An 18,122-nucleotide genomic window follows, 5' to 3' on the forward strand; every position below is an offset into this window, starting at 1 on the left:
GACTTTTGGGGAGTTCTTTGGGTCTCTCTCATGCCACACATGTGGCTTAAGGGTAAGGTTCTGCCCAGAGACTACATACCTTGCCTGGGCACAGGTCTGTGTGGTTTTTTTCCCCAGCAGTCCCAGTTTGGGTGAGGACTTGCTAGAGGGTGAGCCTCTGTGCCTGGGGTGAGCCCATCACCTCAGGAACAGAAACAAGCAGTTTTTAGAAACTTGATGAGGTTTCTAGATTTTGAAACAGCTCATCTTTGGGAGAATTTGGAAACTGGCCTACATCATCTGGAAAGGAAAGTCTTTGTTTAAAGAGTTTAACAAGTTTGGTTCTTCCAAAATCTTTTTAAAATAAGATTCAGAATTTTGACAGTAGTGCATGCCTCAGACATCCAATGCTTTGGGTGGATCCTCTCCATGCTCCCCAGGATCATCTGAATAGCCACATACTCCCTCCATCTAACTGAAGAAATATGATACAAAAAGAATTTTTCTCTGGGAGAGGAGGTCCTGTGAGTCTTACTTCATCTTTTTTGTTTTTTTGACTCTTACTTCATCTTAAAAAGCCTCCAGCAAGTAAGTAGCCAAAGGTTAGGGATGATACAACCTGAAGACTTTATTCATAATGCTGTGTTGGGAAACCAGACAGTGTCTTGTCTGGACCCACAAGGACCCACCTGTCATTAAATCCAAAATCCAAACACTGCTCTTCAAGCCCTCTAGCCTTCCCACACCAGGTACAAAGGCACTTATGATAGTGGGCCACAAGAGATGGGACTCTCGTAAGATCAGGAAAACAGAGGTGAGCGAATTGAAAACTACTTTTGTTTAAAATCCCCTTGGAATCACAGGAGAAGCTGTGTGGCAATCTTGCCTTAGTGTTTCTTTTGTTTGAGCTTTTCTAAGTACACTTGCAGGGACTTCTGGATGGAGTCTCTGGAGACGAAGCTGACAAAGTTCTGGATGTCAGCTTCCCGCTGTTTGATCAGGTTGTCTGCTGTGGCCTTCCGCATCATGCTCTTGGTCAGCTGCCGAGCATGGTCTAAGGAGAATGAGGTTGCTGAGACAGTGGGGTCATTCCCAATCTTTCTCAAGCATTCAGACAGAAACCTGAGAACTTAGCAAATACAATAAAACTAAAATCTCCTATACCCATGGCCCACTGATTTTCCTAAAAACCATAGGGTGATATTGTAAAAATTGTCTTTTTAAACGATATTTTTATTATGGAAAATAACCTTCATCATCAAATATTTGCTCATCTCTCTGTATCAGAGGGTTCACAATTTTTCTTTTTTTTTTTTTGTCTTTTTCCTTTTTATCAGTACCGGGGATCGAACTCATGACTCCCTGCTTGCAAGGCAGGTGCTTATGCCGCTGAGCTAAACCTCCAGCCGCGCTCCCCGCCTTTTTTTTGAGACAAGGTCTCACTATGTAGTTCAGGCTGGCCTCGAATTCATGGGAGTGGGGGAGGTGTGGAATCCTGCCTCACCTTCCCCAGTGCTGGGATTATAGGCATATGCCACCATGTCTGGCTGTTTTCTTTTTAATTAGTTGGAAAAATTCAAAGGATATTTTGTGATGTAAGAAAAATGTGATACTTTCTGGGGGTTGCAATGCATACCTGTAATCCCAGCACTTGGAAGACTAAGGTAGGAAGATTATCTCAAGTTTGAGGTCAACCTGGACTACATAGTGAGTTTAAAGAGAGCCTGTTTCTTTCTTTTAAATTTTTATCAGTACCAGGGATTGAACTCGCAACCTTGCGCTTGCAATGCAGGTGCTTATGCCGTTGAGCTAAATCCCCAACCCATAAAGAGAGCCTGAAGAGAAAGGTAACAGTGGAGCTTCTGTGTCCCTACAATCTCACTGACACATGGTCACACATCATTATGTGTTCCTTGCAGTGTGTCCTGCCAGGACCCAGTTCAACAGAGAGACCTTGTGACCTAAAAAACTGACAATGTCCCTGGTTTTTCAGACAAAATCTGCTGCCCTAGTCTCTATCATTGTTGATATGACCATTCCTACTCTATACACAGTCTGGCAAGTTTCCAGCTGTCTTATCGAGGACTTCCAGAAAGATATGTTCAAGTCCTAACCATTCTCCTAGAACATGTAAATGTGACTTTAATCTGAAAAAGGTCCCTGCAGATGTAATTAAGACATTCATTTTAGGGGCTGCGGGTTTAGCTCAGTGGCATAAGCGCCTGCCTTGAAAGCAGGCAGTCGTGAGTTCGATCCTCGGTACCGATAAAAAGGAAAAAGACAAAAAAAAAAAAAAAAAAAAAAGACATTCATTTTGGATACAAGGAAGACCTTATTCCAGTGGCAGGTATCTTTTGAAGTGAAAAGACATTTGAGACAGACGGGAGGACACATAAGAAGGCAAAGATGAGTAATGTGGCCACAAGCTGAGGGATGGAGCCAGAATAAGCTGGAAGAGTCAAGTGAGCCTCACCATAGCCTTGATTGGGGGGGGGGGGAAGTGTTACTGAGAATTAACTGAATTCAGGATCTCATGTTTGCCAGGTAAGCACTGTGCCACTGAGCTATATCCCCAGCCCTTTCCTCAGAATCTTTATGTGGGAGAACTGGTATCACTAGGATGCATCATCAGGCTGAGGAGAAAGATTCCCTTTCCTATGAATACCTGCAACTGCCCATTCCCCTCAAGCTCCTCACCTGGAATGGCCAGCCATTCAGTCATCACTGAAAGTGCTGTGCTCTGTACCTGGTCCTCAGGAACCACCTGGTCCACCATGCCCACCTGAAGGGCCTCTGTTGGTTGGAAGAGCAGCCCCAGCTGCAGGGCATGCTCTGCGGCTCGGTGTCCAATGGTGTTCACAAGGACGTCTTTAAACCTAAAATGCAGATGCCTGCTCACCTCTGGCCTCTGGGGCTCCCAGCAGGTTCTGTTTAGCTCAGGGTCAAAAGCAGTGTGGGTGCAGCCCCTGGCCTTACCAGAAGGGGGCAACGATGCCCAGCAGAGTCTCATTTAGTCCTATTCGGTAACGAGGGTTGTCAGCTAGGACCCGGTAGTCAGAGGAGAGGGCCATCAGGCAGCCTCCTGCAGGGGAAGCTCCCTGCAGAGAGGAGAGACAGTTTGGAAGTGCCACTGGTCCCAAGTGTACCCCAGATAACAGGGGTCAGAGTAGAGCCCAGGAAGGATGAGTGGGTGGGCATAAGCTCTCAGAGTGCCCCCCAGCCCCACTGGGGGATGCACCAACCATTCACATTGGATGTGCACAATGAAGCAAAGGACCAAGAAGGAACTCTGACACCTCTGAGGACTCAGCAGCAGGGATCTCAAGAAGGGCTGAGGCTTGCCCATCAACTCAAGGGCCCCTAAAGACAGGACCATCAGCTTTTAGGGGCCAGAAAAATCTGCTACTGAGGACAGCAAGTTGCTTTTCCTTTTATAGTTTTCATCTGATGCTACTGCTCCAAACAAGCATTTAGCTAGGGCTGGCATTTCATGTCAGGGCCCACAGGGTCCCATTACCATCTCCAACAGCCAACCCCACTAGGGTGTCCTGAAACCCAAACTCATTCTGTGTCATCATATTAGCCCCACACTGCCCCAAACAGAAACAGCAGGTCATCAGTGTGTCCTCTTTAGCATCCCTATCCTGTCTTACCATGATACTTGAAATGAGGCCACTAACTTTCATGTTGTCTTTTTCTTCCTCATGACATGCTGCCTTTCTTGGTTAGTCACAGTTACCTGCTCAAAGCACAGTTCCAGAGCCCTGTTTGTCTTCTTCAGCTTCCCATGTTTCCTAGGTCTGGTTAGGGTGAGGGTCCCAAAAGGCAGACCTTGTCCACCACTTGCTCCACCATAGCTTCTTAGTGGGCCAGGCCCTGGTCCCTATCTACTAGCTCTTTTGTGTGTCATATCTGACTAGCTCAGGCTGGTGTCTGCCCCTACTCCTGGGCTGGTCTCAAGAGTCAGGGAGACCTCACGGGGTAGAGACACTCACATTGATGGCAGCAACCAGGACCATGTTGGACAGGTAGAGCTTCAGCCACGTCTCCTGTATGGCCCTCCAGTATTCAGCATAGTGGGCTAGGTTCTTCCCACACATCTCCCTCAAGTCCAGGCCAGCTGAGAAGATGCCAGGACAGTCCTAAGAGAAGCAGTCAGAGCAAGGTATTCATCAGAGTTCATTGTATCACCAGACACCGGATTGGGCAGGGTGCTGCCTCCAAGAAGTGAAGACCTGGGGGCTCCAAGGACATAGTCTAGACCTCCCTGACCCAGCCTCCTGTTTCTAGGATATGCTTCCCTTTCCAGCTTCAAACTGGAAGCAGCAGAACAGGTAGATACCAGCTCTCTGCACATATAGGCTAATACCTCCATATGTCCAGTTCTGTCATCCAGGGTGAGAGTTCAGGTACAGTGAGGACTCTGGAAGCTCTGGGACAAGTACCTTCCCTTATACAAGGTCAAGTAAGGCCAAGAGGTGCTGGGATAGAAAACTGACCCAGAAGGCATGTGGTCCCTGGTGGATGACCCACGTCCCAACACAGCTAGCCAGGAGTAGGTGGGAAGAACACAGAAGAGACTGCTAGGCTGTCAGGAAGGAGGTGAGCAGATTAGTGGGATGCAGCAGGTAAACACTAAATCTTGGGCATTTGGTTGAAGGGCTGTTGGCCAGGAGTACATCCCAGGGAGAACATCCCATAATGGGGCTCCCATGGGCCATGGTACCTTCCTCATGCCTTTCCATCCATGGTGGATTTCCTGGGATATGTTATCAGACACAGTCTCACCTATTCTGATTCCCAGATAGAAATGGATGGCCCATGGGGCAAATGTTTGCCCCATGCTGTTTGTAGCAACAAGGACTGACAACCTCACGGGTGTGTGGAGGAACAAGAACAGAGACAATGGATGGCCACACTCTGTAGCCTTAGATGTAATGAAGAAGTCATAGCATGAGGCATGGAATGATTTCATTCTTCTCATTGTGCTCATTTGTGTACTATACTGGGCTGATCTTTTTTAGGTTTCCATGAATAATGTTTTTGTTTTGTTTTTAACTGAAACCAAACAGAGATCAAAAGATAAGGTATGGTTAAAACTAAATTTAGCTATTTCTTTCTGTTTTTTGGTACCAAACTCACAACCTCATGCTTTCCAGGCAGGTGCTTATGCCACTGAGCTAAATCCCAGGCCCCAATTTAGCTATTTCTGATTGGACTGGTTCAGGGAACCACAAGTCACCACTCGGTGCTGACTGTACAAAATGGCAGAAGGGATAGAGCAGAGGTGATGACATTCATGTGACTTGGTAAAAAAAAAAAAAAAAAAAGCGCTTTATTCTGGATGTTCAAGAAATAATTAGTCAGGAATGGTGGCACATGCCCCTAATCCCAGCACTTGGGAAGCTGAGGCAGGAGGATCACCCTAAGTTCAAGGCTACCCTGAGCTACACAGCAGCAGATCCTGTTTAAGAAAAAAAAAAAAAAAAAAAAGTGACATATTACTGGGGTTACCACTTGCCAAAACGACTAGGAATAGCTGACATGGATAGCTGATTTGTAGAAACTAGGAACATACCTGTTGTTGGCTGAACTATGTCCTCTAAAGTAATATGCAAGCCCTTACCCCAGTATCCATGAATATGGTTTTATGTGGCTATTAGAGGTGTTATCAAGCAGAGTGATGAGTACACCTTTATCCAAGTATTCTGAGAGACTGAGGCAGAAAGATAGCAAGTTCAAGCCCAACCTGGGCAACTGCGTGATTCAGTGAGCCTTGTCTTAAAATTAACAAGGGCTGTGGATGTAATCAGTGTGAAGGCCTTAGATTCAACCCCTAGAACTTCAAAAAGAGAAGATTAAAAAACAAAACATGCTATCAAGTAACGATAAGGCAGACTGGATTAGGGTAGGCCCTGAGTCTAATGACAGATGACTTTATAACAGAGGGTAACTTGAGCTAGTCCTAGTGGCAATCAGGGAGGCTAAGCAGGAGGCTAAGCAATTGATAAATTGACAATTTATCAATTTAGTGAAATCCTCTCTCAAGATAAAAACTAAGAAAAACAGGCTGAGGATGTACTTAAGTATGATAGCCCTGGCTTCAATCCTCAGTACAACAAAAGAGAAAGAGAGTGGGAAGGGGAGAAGAAAGGGAATATAAACACAAAGACACAGCCACAGGCATAGGGATGGCAGAAGCTATGAATACTCTGGAGGCTGAGGCAGGAAGATGAAGCTGGAGTCTAGCCTGGGCAATTTAGCGAGACTCTGTCTCAAAATTACAAAGAAAGAAAAAGAGATAGGAATATAGTTGAGTGTGAAGGACTTTGGTTCAATTCCCAGGGCTAAAAAAAATGGGTTTTTAAAAATGAAGTGACAGCCTAGGCCTGGTGGTGCACACCTGTAATCCTAGTCCTTGGCATTCAGTTTCTTTTTTTCTCTTTTTTTTGGTACTGAGGATTGAACTAATGACCTCATGCTTGCCTGGCAGGCATTTATGCCACTGAGCTAAATCCCCGGCAACCCCAGCATTTGAAGTGTTTGAGGCCAGCCTGGAGTACAAAGTGACTTCTTCAAAGCCAGCCTGAACTGCATAGTGAAACCTTGTCTCAAAAGAAAAAAAAGTAAATAAATAAAACTTTGAATGGTGATAAATTTCAGGACCAATTCAAGTGCAAAAGACCTGGGTAGCTACCATCCTAGCAAAGGTCCTTGGAATTCTGACATCTCCAATCTACCCAGTATCACTGCTTTCCTACCCACAGGGTTGTAATGGGTAATCTCTTCTCCAGAGGGTATTTATACCTCTTCCCCACTTCTACTACAATCAACAGGATGTCCCAAGGAACAGAGCTGACACCAGATCCGAAGGTCACCACTTCTTTGGATGAAGTCCCTGGCATTTGCAGCGCTTGGAGCAATGCTGGAATTTAGACAGATGTAAAGTTTGCCCTCTGAGAATATGAGTTAAGTGGGACCCAAACATCAGCGGTGTGCTGGCTTTCTAGACACATACAAGAGGGATTGGCTCAGGTACCAGAGTCCCCGAGGGTAAAGCAGCCTAGAAGCCACTGAGTTCCTTAGGGTCAGCTTCCTATGAAGCATCATGGGCTCTAGAATGCCTTTGCAAAGACCTGGGTCCCCTATGGTTCCAATCCAGGCTGTGGAGCACCGCAGTACTTCTCAGGTCTACCCTGACAACTAAAGGCCTGGCAAATGGCCTTGAGCTTGGTCTGCCTTCAGGAAAATGACCTGCCTGAATTCACTAGTACAATCAAACCTGATTGACTGGGGACTATGCTATCTAAAAGCCTCCAGGGGGCAGGGGCTGCTTGATTTACTCTGTCATGTGACAGCTGGCTTCAGCTTTTCCCAGTGGCCCTGAGCAAGCACCTACCGAAGTTAAGATGAGGCCTCGGTAGGTCTTGTCATTCTCCAGCTTCTCCAAGCAGATGATGAACTCTGTCAGAAACTCCAGGGAAAGGCTATTCACTGGAGGGTTCTTGAATTTTATTGTAGCAATTCCTAGTTTAAAGAAGGAGGAAGAAAAACCCCACATCCAGCATGGGAAAAGTGCTCTGGCCAGGCTCTACCCTCATCCAGGACATGTAAAACTGTACAATTCTGGGGTTTTAAAAACTTAGGGGAGCTAGGAGAAAACCTAGCATTTGGTAGGCTGAGGCAGAAAGACTGTAGTTTGAGGCCAACCTGGGCTATATAACAAGTTAAAACCCAGCCTGGAGTACAGTGAAATCCTGTTTCAAAAATCAAAACAAATAAAAACAAAAGGAGAAGCCAGGTGTGGCAGTGCACTTCTGTACTCCTACCACTCAGGAGGCAGAAGCAAGAGAATTACCACCAGACTGAAGGCCAGGACGGGCTACATGTGAGTTCAAGGCCAGCCTGAAGTACACAGGGAGACCCTGTCTCAAATAACACAAAACAAAAATACACCAACATAACTGAAGGGAAGTCAGGTGTGGTGCTACAAGTCTGTAATCCCAGCAATCTAGGAGGCTGAGACAGGAAGATCAAAAGTTTGAGTATAGCCTGGACAATTTAGACCCTTACTCAAAAATATAATAAAAAATTTTAAAAAGCATGCTCAGTGATATGGCCTTGGGTTCATTTTCTAGAACAGAAAAATAAAACAAAAACCTAGAGATGAGATTTACATAATACAAATCAATCAATCTACGTTTCTTTTTTTTTTTTGGTACCGGGGACCGAACTCATGATTTGTCACTTGCCAGGCAGGCATTTGTGCTTCTGAGCTAAACCCCCCGGCCCCCACTATGTTTTTTGAGAAAGGGTCTTGGTATGTAGGTCAGGCTGGTCCTAAACTCAATACATAGCACAGGCTGGCCTTGAACTTGCAATGATCCTCTTGCCTTAGATTCTTCAGTAGCTAGGATTATAGGCATGTGCTATTGTGGTCAGCAAATTTTCTTTTTTTATGGTGCTGAGGATGTAACCCATGACCTTGCATATACTAGGTAAGCCCTCTGCCACTAAACCAAATCTCCATCTTTGTTATTTTTAAGAGTGAAAGAACACTCACCTGTATAGAACAGTCACCCTTTATTTGTGTACAGATGGACACTCTTTGGCTACTGCACAACACATCACTGAACATGTATGCACATATTTTATTTTTTACATACCTGTTCCCAGCTCTCTTAGATATATTCCTAGAAATGAAATTGAATTTGTTTTATTTTGGATTTTAGGCTGCCAGCAAGGCTGCACAGGCAGCAGGGCCCTGTGTGCCCTTATATAGCTCAGTTTGCTATGCTGGCTCCTTATCATATCAGGAAGGCTTCAAGTCCCTTGATGGTATCACCTCTCAAGGACAAAAAAAAAAGGCTTAAGAGTTGCCTCTTCTTGGGACAGGGAGAGACATCCTGGAAACCCATGTCATGCACAGATGATGCCAAGTGTGTACTAAACATGAATTCCACATCTGGTACTTTGGCAGGCAGAGGGGATACTGGGACCCAAGACATGGACCCTCTTCATCAGGACTGGAGATTTCTTGTCCCTACTTTTCAGATGTCAGAGGTTTTGAGAAGAAGAGGCACCCCACACAAGTAGGGAAGCAGTTGCACCAGGATAGCTTTGCAAGAACCTCCCACTTTCACAGGAGGTCCTAGGGCCTGTGACCTTGGAATCACTGCTAGTGGGCAGGAAATACTCTAGGCCTTGTCAAAGCTGCTCAGACACAGCAGGACTTTTTGTTTTGTGGTACTGGGGGTTGAAATCAGGAGTTTTACAATGAGCTACATTCCTATCCCCTGTTTACAGTTTTATTATTTTGAGTTACGGTCTCATTAAGTGGCTAAGTTGCCTAGATTGGTGTTAAATTTGTGATCCTCCTATTGCAGTCTCTCAGTGCTGGGACTATAGGCATGAGTCTCCACATCTAGTTTATATAAACACAACTCTGCAACTTTAACTTCGACTTGATTACCCAGTTCCTCACCCCAAAATGAACCCACAGTAACTGCAGATTGGTTCTGGGCATAATACCGTGGTCTCCCCTTCAGGCCCACAGCCTCTGTGCATGCCCTGTGTTATGTCCCATCAGTCCTCTCAGGCCATTCTAGTTGGTAATGCCTCTGGAAATGTTTTTTTTTTTTTTTTTTTTTTTTTTTTTGGTACCAGGAATCAAACTCATGACCTCACACTTGCCAGGAGGCCTGCTGTGCCACTAAGCTATATTCCCAGCCTCAAAAATTAGACACTGACTTTTTTTTTCTTTTTGGTACAGGAATTGAACTCAAGACCTTGCACTTGCCAGGCAGGTGCTCATACAACTGAGCTATATCCCTGACCCTTGGTAATGCCTTTGGAAAAGCTATAAAAACACTCTGTCCAACTTATGTAAAAACATTTGGGGAGAGCTGGTTGTGGTAGTACATGGCTGTAATATTAGCACTAGGGAGGCTGAGGCAGGAGGCTAGTTACAAGTTCGAGACCAGCCTGGGCTACAAAGGAAGCTGAAGGCCAGCCTGAACTGTGTAGCAAGACACAGTTCAAAATAAAAAAACAAAAATACCACCTTTGGGGAAACTAGGAGATGAAGACATCCAGCCATGTAGATAAGCCCTGCAATGGCAGGCGGGAGGTAGACAATGATCCAGTTGACTTACATTATAAAAACATAAGTTTTGTCTGATCCCTTGCTACTTTAAAGAAATCTTTCATGATCACTAACCACAATCCTGTCTTCTAGACATTGGTTCATTCTGCTGCATATATTTGAAATAGAATTTTTAATCTCTTGGATTTCATTTCTTTCCTATGCTGGGTATTCATGGTTTCCATCATTATCCTAATAATAATCTCTATTTTTTAAAAAAAAACCTCTATTTTTTATCTTTATTTAGTCTAGATTCACTAATTATGCCCTTCAGTATGGTTATCATCTCTGAAATTATCTGAGAAATTATTTCTGATTTGATTTTTTTCTAGAGCCTCATTCATGAGTTTTGTTGCTTCCACTGTTACCACTTCAGAGTCTAGCTGGGTAGTTTTTGAATTGTTCCATCTTACTGTTCCTGGGTTTGCCTTTGGCAAACTGGAATTCTGGGATTACTTCTTGCTTCCATGTCTTCTCATTTTCTTTTCTTTTTTTTTTTTAGCTTAATTCCTACTTTGATGCTTATAAATTATTTATGGTGGGTACTTTTATTGCTAGTATTCCAAAATGACTACTGAGAAATGTCTTTCAGGTTTAGCTGGCTTTTTGGTTTTGAGTCTGTTGCAAGATCCTCTTCAATTTATTAGTGATTAGAAATTGATGCCTAGGGGCTGGGGATTTAGCTCAGTGGCATAAGCGCCTGCCTTGTAAGCAGGCAGCTGTGAGTTCGATCCCTGATACCGATAAAAACGAAAAAGACAAAAAAAAAAAAAAAAAAAAAAAGAAATTGATGCCTATTTGGCTAAGCCCCTGGTTCTTACACATTGGGCTATATTTAATTATTATAACCTGGGATCACTGGGAAATCTCAGTCTTGGCATACAAGGAAGAACAACTGATTAGAACAATTATATAATAACTGTAATAACAACAGCATCAAACAGCCTAGAAAATGACAAACTATGGTAACAATTAATTTGCTACCTTTAACTGTAAGATTTGTAGTTACACAACAAAATCTGAAACAAACCAGAAAATTGTATGCAGTGAATATCTCAATATGATTTTACCCTTAAGAGAGACAATTTAGAAGGGATTAGGGGAAAAAAATAGAGAAGAAAATGAGATTAGAAGGATGAAGAACAAAGGAGGATTACGCAAGCTCTGGGAACTGATGAAGAAGCAGAGGGAAAGAAAGAAGAAACAGAAACAAGAACACAACAAAACAACAAAAAAATAGAAACAATGTTCATACTCATAAAAACAAGAACAAACCATCAAGAAAAAGACCAAAGTGGGGGCTGGAGGTTTAGCTCAGCGGCATAAGCGCCTGCCTTGCAAGCAGGCAGTTGTGAGTTCAATCCCCGGTACCGATAAAAAGGAAAAAGACAAAACAAAAAAGAAAAAAAAAATTACACAGCAAAGAAAGGAAGAGAAGTAGGAAAAAAAAAAAATCATTTTCAGTGTGTGTCTTTGTTGTCAGTGGTAGACAGAGCGAGCAGACAAAAGCCCAGATCCATGTTTACTGATCCTAGTGAGCTAGTAGTAGCATTACAGTGGTATTGGATAATCCCAGCAAAGCTGGGTTTTAGCTGCACTGAAGTTGGTTGCCACTTTACTCTTCTGTGTTGTGGCCCCTTCTTCATTCTCTCCCATGGCTCCAGTTTTTGCTTTAGGTCCTTGCTGGGTCCCAGGGACTCGTTTTCTTCTTTTCTTCCTTATGTTGATATATTTCAACAACTGGATTCCAAATATTGGAGAGGCTGTTTTTCTGCTGCTCACTATTCCTACATTGTCTCAGAAGTCCAACACAGTTTTGTCTGAACAGCACTTTCTCCCCTCTAGCACTAAGAATTGAACCCAGGACTTTTGAACTGAGATATACCCTCAGGCCATTTTAAAAAAAATTTTATTTTCCTTTATTTCTCAGTTTGAGAAGGGTCTCAATATGTAGTTGTCTGGTTTTGAGCTCACTTTGTAGCCCAGGCTAGTCTTAAACTTGCAATGATTTTCCTGCCTCAGCCTCCCACAGGCTGTGCTGGGATTACAGGTGTGCACCACCACATCCAGCAAATTATTTAATAATTGTCTCTCTTTTTTATTTTTTGGTACTGGGAATCAAACTCAGGACCTTGAGCTTACCAAGCAGGCACTGTACCACTAAGCTATATATCCCTAGTCCCTCCATTTTAATTTTGTGTCAGGGTCTCTCTATATTGCCCAGACTGAGCTAAGACTTGCCATCCTCATGTCTGAGCTGCCAAGAGTGTTGAGATTACAGGTGTGTACCACCGCAACTAGCTAAACAAGTACTACTTTCACCATTTTATCATTTAAAAATGAGCATCTGGTATCTTTTCTTGTAAGCCATGAAGAAAACCTATAAGAGGAACAAGCTGGTATGTTGGTGGTCGTGCCAATTCCTCATTAGTAGTGAAATTAATAAAAGGCATTTTTTTTTTAAAATAAAAGATATTCTCCAAGCTGAGCACGGTAGCACATGCCTGTTATCTCAGTTACTTGGAAGACTGAGGCACAAAGATTATGAATTCAAGCCCAGCCTAGACAAATAAGTGAGGTCCTACTTCAAAATTTAAAAAGGTAAGGGTGCTGGAGATATAGTGGTTGAGTGCTTGCTTAGTATATAGAGGGCCTGAGTTCAATTCCCTGCACTGAAGCAGGGGGAAAAAAGGTCCTCTTAAATCACAAAGCTACTATGCAAAATGAGGCCAAAGGTACAGTCATAAAGCCAAAACTCTCCTACCTTAACCCTCTGTTGTCCTTCCTCCTATGGGTCAGCAAACTTTTTCTGTAAAAGCCCAGGTAGTAAATATTTTTAGTTTCACAGGTCACATAGTCACTGTTACAACTACTCAGTATGAAAGTAGCCATCATTTGTAAACGAATAGGTAGAGCTACTTGCCAGTAAGTTTGTAAGAAGAGATTTGCTGACCCACTTCCTACATCTTATAACATTCTGTATTTTTCTATTCTTTTCTTTTTTTTTTTTTTAACAAGAAAATGAGGTGCATTTCTGCTGGTAACTACTGACTGTTCATATTCATGAAAACATCTACACTTGACTCAGGCCCTTGGCAGCCTCCAACAGACCACAAAGGAACCAGCAAAGTTAGCTTTCGCCTGCCCCACAGAGCTCCATATGAACAAGTTCATCATGTTTTTGCTGAGACAGAGCTAACCTTTGAACAGAGAAGAACAAATTGTTTTCCAAGCGTATTATGCTGGAGATATTTTTCCTCCAAGTAAGTCCAGAACCATGTTACTAGGTTGAAAGAGAAACAATATTGTGAGAACAAGGATGGAAGACCAACAAAAGTCCTCAAAAGGCTACAACTGCTCTAGGGAACCCTGAAAACAAAGGAAAAACAGACCTGGGTTCCTGGGTATTTTCCCTAGCACCTTCTTCTCAGCTTCAGTGCTGTTGTGGGCTTAACTATGGCCTCTCAGAAAGACCTGTTTAAGTCCTATGCCCTGGTATCTATTCTGAAAACCAACTTAATACCATCCAGCTGCCTGTCACTGCCATTGTCACTGTGCCCCCCATTTTGGACACTGAGGAGGGTCATTGAAGGTCACTTTCCACAAATGTGAGACAGAAGTTTTTTTTTTTTGGTACCAGGGATCGAACTCATGATTGTGTGCTTGCAAGGCAGGCACTTGTGCCGCTGAGCTAAATCCCCAGCCCTGTTCCTTGTTTTTTTAATTATTCAATTGTTTTTTAATTTAATTATTTTGTTGTTTTTTGTTTTTATAGTTCAGGCTAGCCTTGAACTCACTGTGTAGCCCAGGTTGGCCTTGAACTTGCAATGATCCTCCTGTCTCAGCCTCCCAAGTGCCTGGGCCAAGGTTCTGACTGCATGTCAGACAATGAATGACACTGGTCATAGCTCTTCTGCCTCTATTTCTCATCAGCCTGTCTTTATGCCTGGCTTATCTTTATTTCATCAGTATGTTCTTTGTTCTTTTCCCCCAGTAACATGTCCTGAGTCTTTATGGAAGGAGGATATACTTTACTTCCTTGAGGAGTGAACAAGAAAAATGTAAGCAGCTGTGTGTGGTGGCACTGCCTGTAATTCCAATAATTGGGAACCTGAGGCAGGAGGCTCACTACAAGTTCAAGGCCAACCTGGGTCATATAGTGATTTCAAGGAGTTTGAACTACACAGTGTGACCTTATCTCAAAAAAAAAAAAAAAAAATCTAATTGACTAGATGTTAGACGTGAGAAATTATAACAGGAGTTCACCTCATGCTCATTTAGAGAGAGAAGGTAAAAACACTGAGGTCAGATGTCCTTACACTGTCTTTGGCCCATTATCTGAGGTAGCAGAGAAAGCAAAAGGGACAAAGGCCTATTACTGGACAGATGCAGCTGTTAGCCAATGGCTCCTGTTTCTACTTCTCACTGATTGGTGCTTAGTGACCTCCAAAACATCACCAGTTGGGGCTGTGGATTTAGCTCAGCGGCATAAGCGCCTGCCTTGTAAAGCAGGCAGTCGTGAGTTCAATCTCCCGTATCGATAAAAAGGGAAAAGACAAAAAAACAAAAAAACAAAAAACAAAACAAAACAAAAAGCAAAAAAACCCAAAACATTACCAGTCAATTAAGAATTTCCCTGGCTAAGATATGAGTGTCTGGATTGTCAACATAAATTATGTTCTAGGAACTTGAACAAAGTCTTGGTGGCAGATAGGGTCTTTGGGACCTTTGATTTATGAGGAAAAGGTAATATTACCTAGCTACAGATATACATCTTAAAAAAAGTTTTACAAACTTAGTTGCGTAGGAAGTTTCTGGAACTGACTCTAAAGTCTGGCAGGGTAGCTGGTAACACTAGGGAAAAGGTAAAGAAGCCAAAGGTGAACGTGAGTTAAAAGACAGTTTGGAGGAATTTCACAATGAGGGAATTGCATTCCTGTACTGGCACAGAATGGGTACTGATAAAATGTCTTTTTTTTTTTTGGGGGGGGGGTTGGTTGGTACCAGGGATCGAACTCACGACCTTGAGATTGCAAGGCAGGCACTTATGCTGCTGAGCTAAATCCCCAGCCCCATGATAAAATTTCTTAAATAATGTGCTGAGAATCTAAAATTAGCTTCAAGAACTGGGCATGGTGCTGCACAACTGTAATCCCAGCACATGGGACAGTGACACACAAGGATCACTGAATTTTGGGCCAGTCTGGGCTATACAGAGAAGCGTTTTTTTTTTTTTTTTTTTTGGCAACATTCTAATTTTAAGACTAGCCTGCAATACATAGTGAGACCCTGTCTCAAAACAAACCCAAAACAACAAATCAGCTTCAATACTGTACTTACGGACTCCTTACTCTCCTCGCTGTACTGGGGACTGAACTAGAGACAGTCTACCACTGAACCATATCCCCCAGCCCTTAATTTTTCCTGCTACAGTCTTGTTAAATTGCCCAGACTTGATAGGTATGGTGGTGCACATGTGTAATCTTAGCACTTGGGAGAGGATGAGGCAGGAGGATCACCCTCAGTTTGAGGCCAGCCTGGCTACATAGTGATTTCAAGGGCAGCCTGGACTACATAGTGAGACCCTGTCTCCAAAAAAAAAAAAAAAAAAAAAAGAAAGTTGCCCAGGTTGGCTCTGAACTTTTGATTTCTCGCCTCAGCCTCTCAAGCAGCTAGAGCTGGGTGTGGTAGTGCACATCTATAATTTCAATACTCTGGAAGACTGAGGCAAGAGGATAGAAAATTTGACCCCGATTTAGCAAGATCCTTTCTCAATGTAAAAAGGTCTGGGGGATGTAGCTCAGTGCAAAGGCCCTGGATTCAATCCATAACACTGTACAACAAGGTAAGAAAAACAAAAGCAACAAAATAGAACCTCAACTTTTTTTGGACTCAAAGAGTTGGGTTTAGGACAGTACCCTCATCATCTTGCTCAGGCAGCCACTGAGAACTGAACCCAGGCTGGGAAGCATAAGGAACCTGGAACCATGACATAGCCTGTATGCGACTTGGGAGCGAGGGCCAGGCTGTAGGTCGGTTTGGGCAGGAGACGGCTTCCTCCTGGTACTCCTAGACAGAGCCAAGCCCAGCAGTGAGAGGCCATGCGGCAGCCTGTCCAAAGTGTGAAAATTTGCCAGCCTCAGACCTTCATCTCTAAGCCCAGCTGTCTCTTTTCTGCAGGGAAAGCCCGGGTTTCACTCAAAGTGTTTTCTTTATTTGTGCTGCAGGGTTTTTAATGGGGAGGGAGGCAGCAGTGGGGAGTGATCTCACTTGTGCCTTCATGCATTAATTATTATTATTATTTTTTGTCTTTTTCATTTTTATCAGTACCAGGGATCCAACTCAGGACCACACACTTGCAAGGCAGGCGCTTATGCCCCTGAGCTAAATCCCCAGCCCCTCAAGCATTAATTAGAACAGTTCCTACATTGGGAGGCTGAGGCAGCAAGACTGCAAGTTTAAGATCAACTTACTGAGACCTCTCAAAAATATAAAGGGCTGGACATGTAGCTCAGTGGTAGTGCACCTATGGTTCCATACCCAATACTTAATTTTAAAAAAAGGCTGGAGATTTAGCTCAGTAGTGTGAAAGTGCCTGTCTGGCAAGTGCGAGACGGTGAGTTCAATCCTGGTACCAAAAAAGTAAAAAAAAAAAAAAAAGAGAGAAGAAAAAAGTAAAACGAAAAATAGTAATCTGCTGCGGGGCTGGGGATTTAGCTCAGCGGCATAAGCGCCTGCCTTGCAAGCAGGCAAAGACCAAAAAAAAAAAAAAAGAAAAGAAAAATAGTAACCTGGTTCTGTGATATGTAAGATAAATAAATTTTAAGATATGTTAAGATGAATGAATTTTGTTTTATTTTTTTGAGATAGGGTTACAACATGTAGTTCAATCTGACCTTGAACTCACAAACCCACTAGGCAGGCCTCCAATTTGCACAGTAATCCTCCTGTGTCAGCCTCGTAGGCTGAGATTACTTACAGGTGTGTGCCATCACGCCCGCCAGAAAATGTTGTAAAAGAAAATGCTTCCAATCATCTTCAGCTAATTCAAGAACATAGATAACACTACATTCTCAAATTCAAAGACAGAAACACTTCTTAATGAACAAGATCCATTTAAATCATCGGAGTAAAAAAGCAAGTTTACACTGGGGCTTAATCTCTTGCTTTTGGAAATTCAACAGCGTTCACCGGAATTAAAACTTTAGACTCGATTTTGGGGCTTAGCTCCAGGGATCAAGGACGATATAGCTATGGCAAGGTTTACAGTACTCATCTAGCTCACCCGGCCCTTCCACCCGCGCTCACCTGCGGTCACGTCCGATTCCACCAAGACCCGCTGGCTCACGAAGCGTCGCGCGCCATTCCCGCCACGGGCCGCCGCCTCAGCGCCAAGCCAGACCCCTACGGACCAGGACCAGACGGAGGGCTAGTTAGCACAACGGGCGAGTCCCATCGTCCTGATCCTATTCCCAGGGACTCCATCCTCCAACCCATCATTTGCCCATACCGCACCCGCCCGCAGCAGCAGGGTCTTCCCTGCAGCAAAGGTCTTCCGCCCCGCCACCAGCGCCATCTTGCTCCACCACTGGATTGCTGCGCCGCTTAATCCCCATTGGGCTCCTCCCCCGTCTCGCCCCGCCCCACACTATCCGACCTATCCGGGAGCAGATCCTGGCCCTGCGGAGTTAGTCAGGGTCCTACCCGCTCAAGAGGAGGGTCAAAGTCCCGGGCTCGCGTTGGGGGAAGTGCCCAGAAATGATTCAAGTCACCCTCTCAGAGAGCAGTAGGTCACCGCCTCAGAGAGCAGGGCGGCCTGATGTGGCCACAATAACGGGGGATGGGGGTGGAGGGGTGGTGTTTGCAGCAGACTGAACGCTGGAAGGCCAGGCCCAGGCGCTAAGTAAACAATGAAAGGACACGAATAATTTGTTTAGCCTGTGCACTGCTGTCCAGTGTGGTGTCGTTTTGACTACTGCAATAGTAGATACAGGGGCTG

At 44.0% G+C, this 18,122-nt stretch overlaps 1 protein-coding gene across 5 annotated transcripts; it reads right to left on the reverse strand.

Moving 5' to 3' along the window:
• Positions 1-582: 582 nt before the first annotated feature.
• Eci1 (enoyl-CoA delta isomerase 1) lies at positions 583-17,764 on the reverse strand. Of its 5 annotated transcripts, XM_063226325.1 has the most exons (8): positions 17,634-17,754; positions 17,432-17,527; positions 8,646-8,672; positions 7,379-7,506; positions 3,975-4,121; positions 2,956-3,077; positions 2,677-2,855; positions 583-1,033 (listed from the first exon to the last, which is right to left on the reverse strand). In XM_063226325.1, exons 1-8 carry the CDS (start codon positions 17,737-17,739, stop codon positions 867-869), a joined length of 972 nt encoding a protein of 323 aa, XP_063082395.1. In that variant the 5' UTR covers positions 17,740-17,754; the 3' UTR covers positions 583-866. The 5 variants fall into 5 exon arrangements, with proteins under 5 accessions (XP_063082395.1, XP_063082394.1, XP_023416712.1 ...); XM_063226324.1 differs by lacking the exon at positions 8,646-8,672 and having other exon boundaries at positions 583-1,108; positions 17,639-17,764; XM_023560944.2 differs by lacking the exon at positions 8,646-8,672.
• Between the last annotated feature and the right edge of the window lie 358 nt (positions 17,765-18,122).

The sequence above is a fragment of the Cavia porcellus genome, unplaced genomic scaffold (assembly GCF_034190915.1).
Source record: "Cavia porcellus strain 051 isolate PalLab524CR breed Dunkin Hartley unplaced genomic scaffold, mCavPor4.1 scaffold_16, whole genome shotgun sequence".
In the NCBI taxonomy this organism is placed as follows: domain Eukaryota; kingdom Metazoa; phylum Chordata; class Mammalia; order Rodentia; family Caviidae; genus Cavia; species Cavia porcellus.

What these genes read in the sequence shown, in the direction of transcription:
- Eci1 (XM_063226322.1), bottom strand. Translation starts at nt 17,739, where the DNA reads ATGGGGATTAAGCGGCGCAGCAATCCAGTGGTGGAGCAAGATGGCGCT. An exon ending in GGCATCGTTGCCCCCTTCTG is followed by an intron (nt 2,856 to 2,955) that starts GTAAGGCCAGGG and finishes TCTGCATTTTAG; the next exon opens with GTTTAAAGACGTCCTTGTGA. An exon ending in TGAATGGCTGGCCATTCCAG is followed by an intron (nt 1,109 to 2,676) that starts GTGAGGAGCTTG and finishes GTATTTGCTAAG; the next exon opens with TTCTCAGGTTTCTGTCTGAA.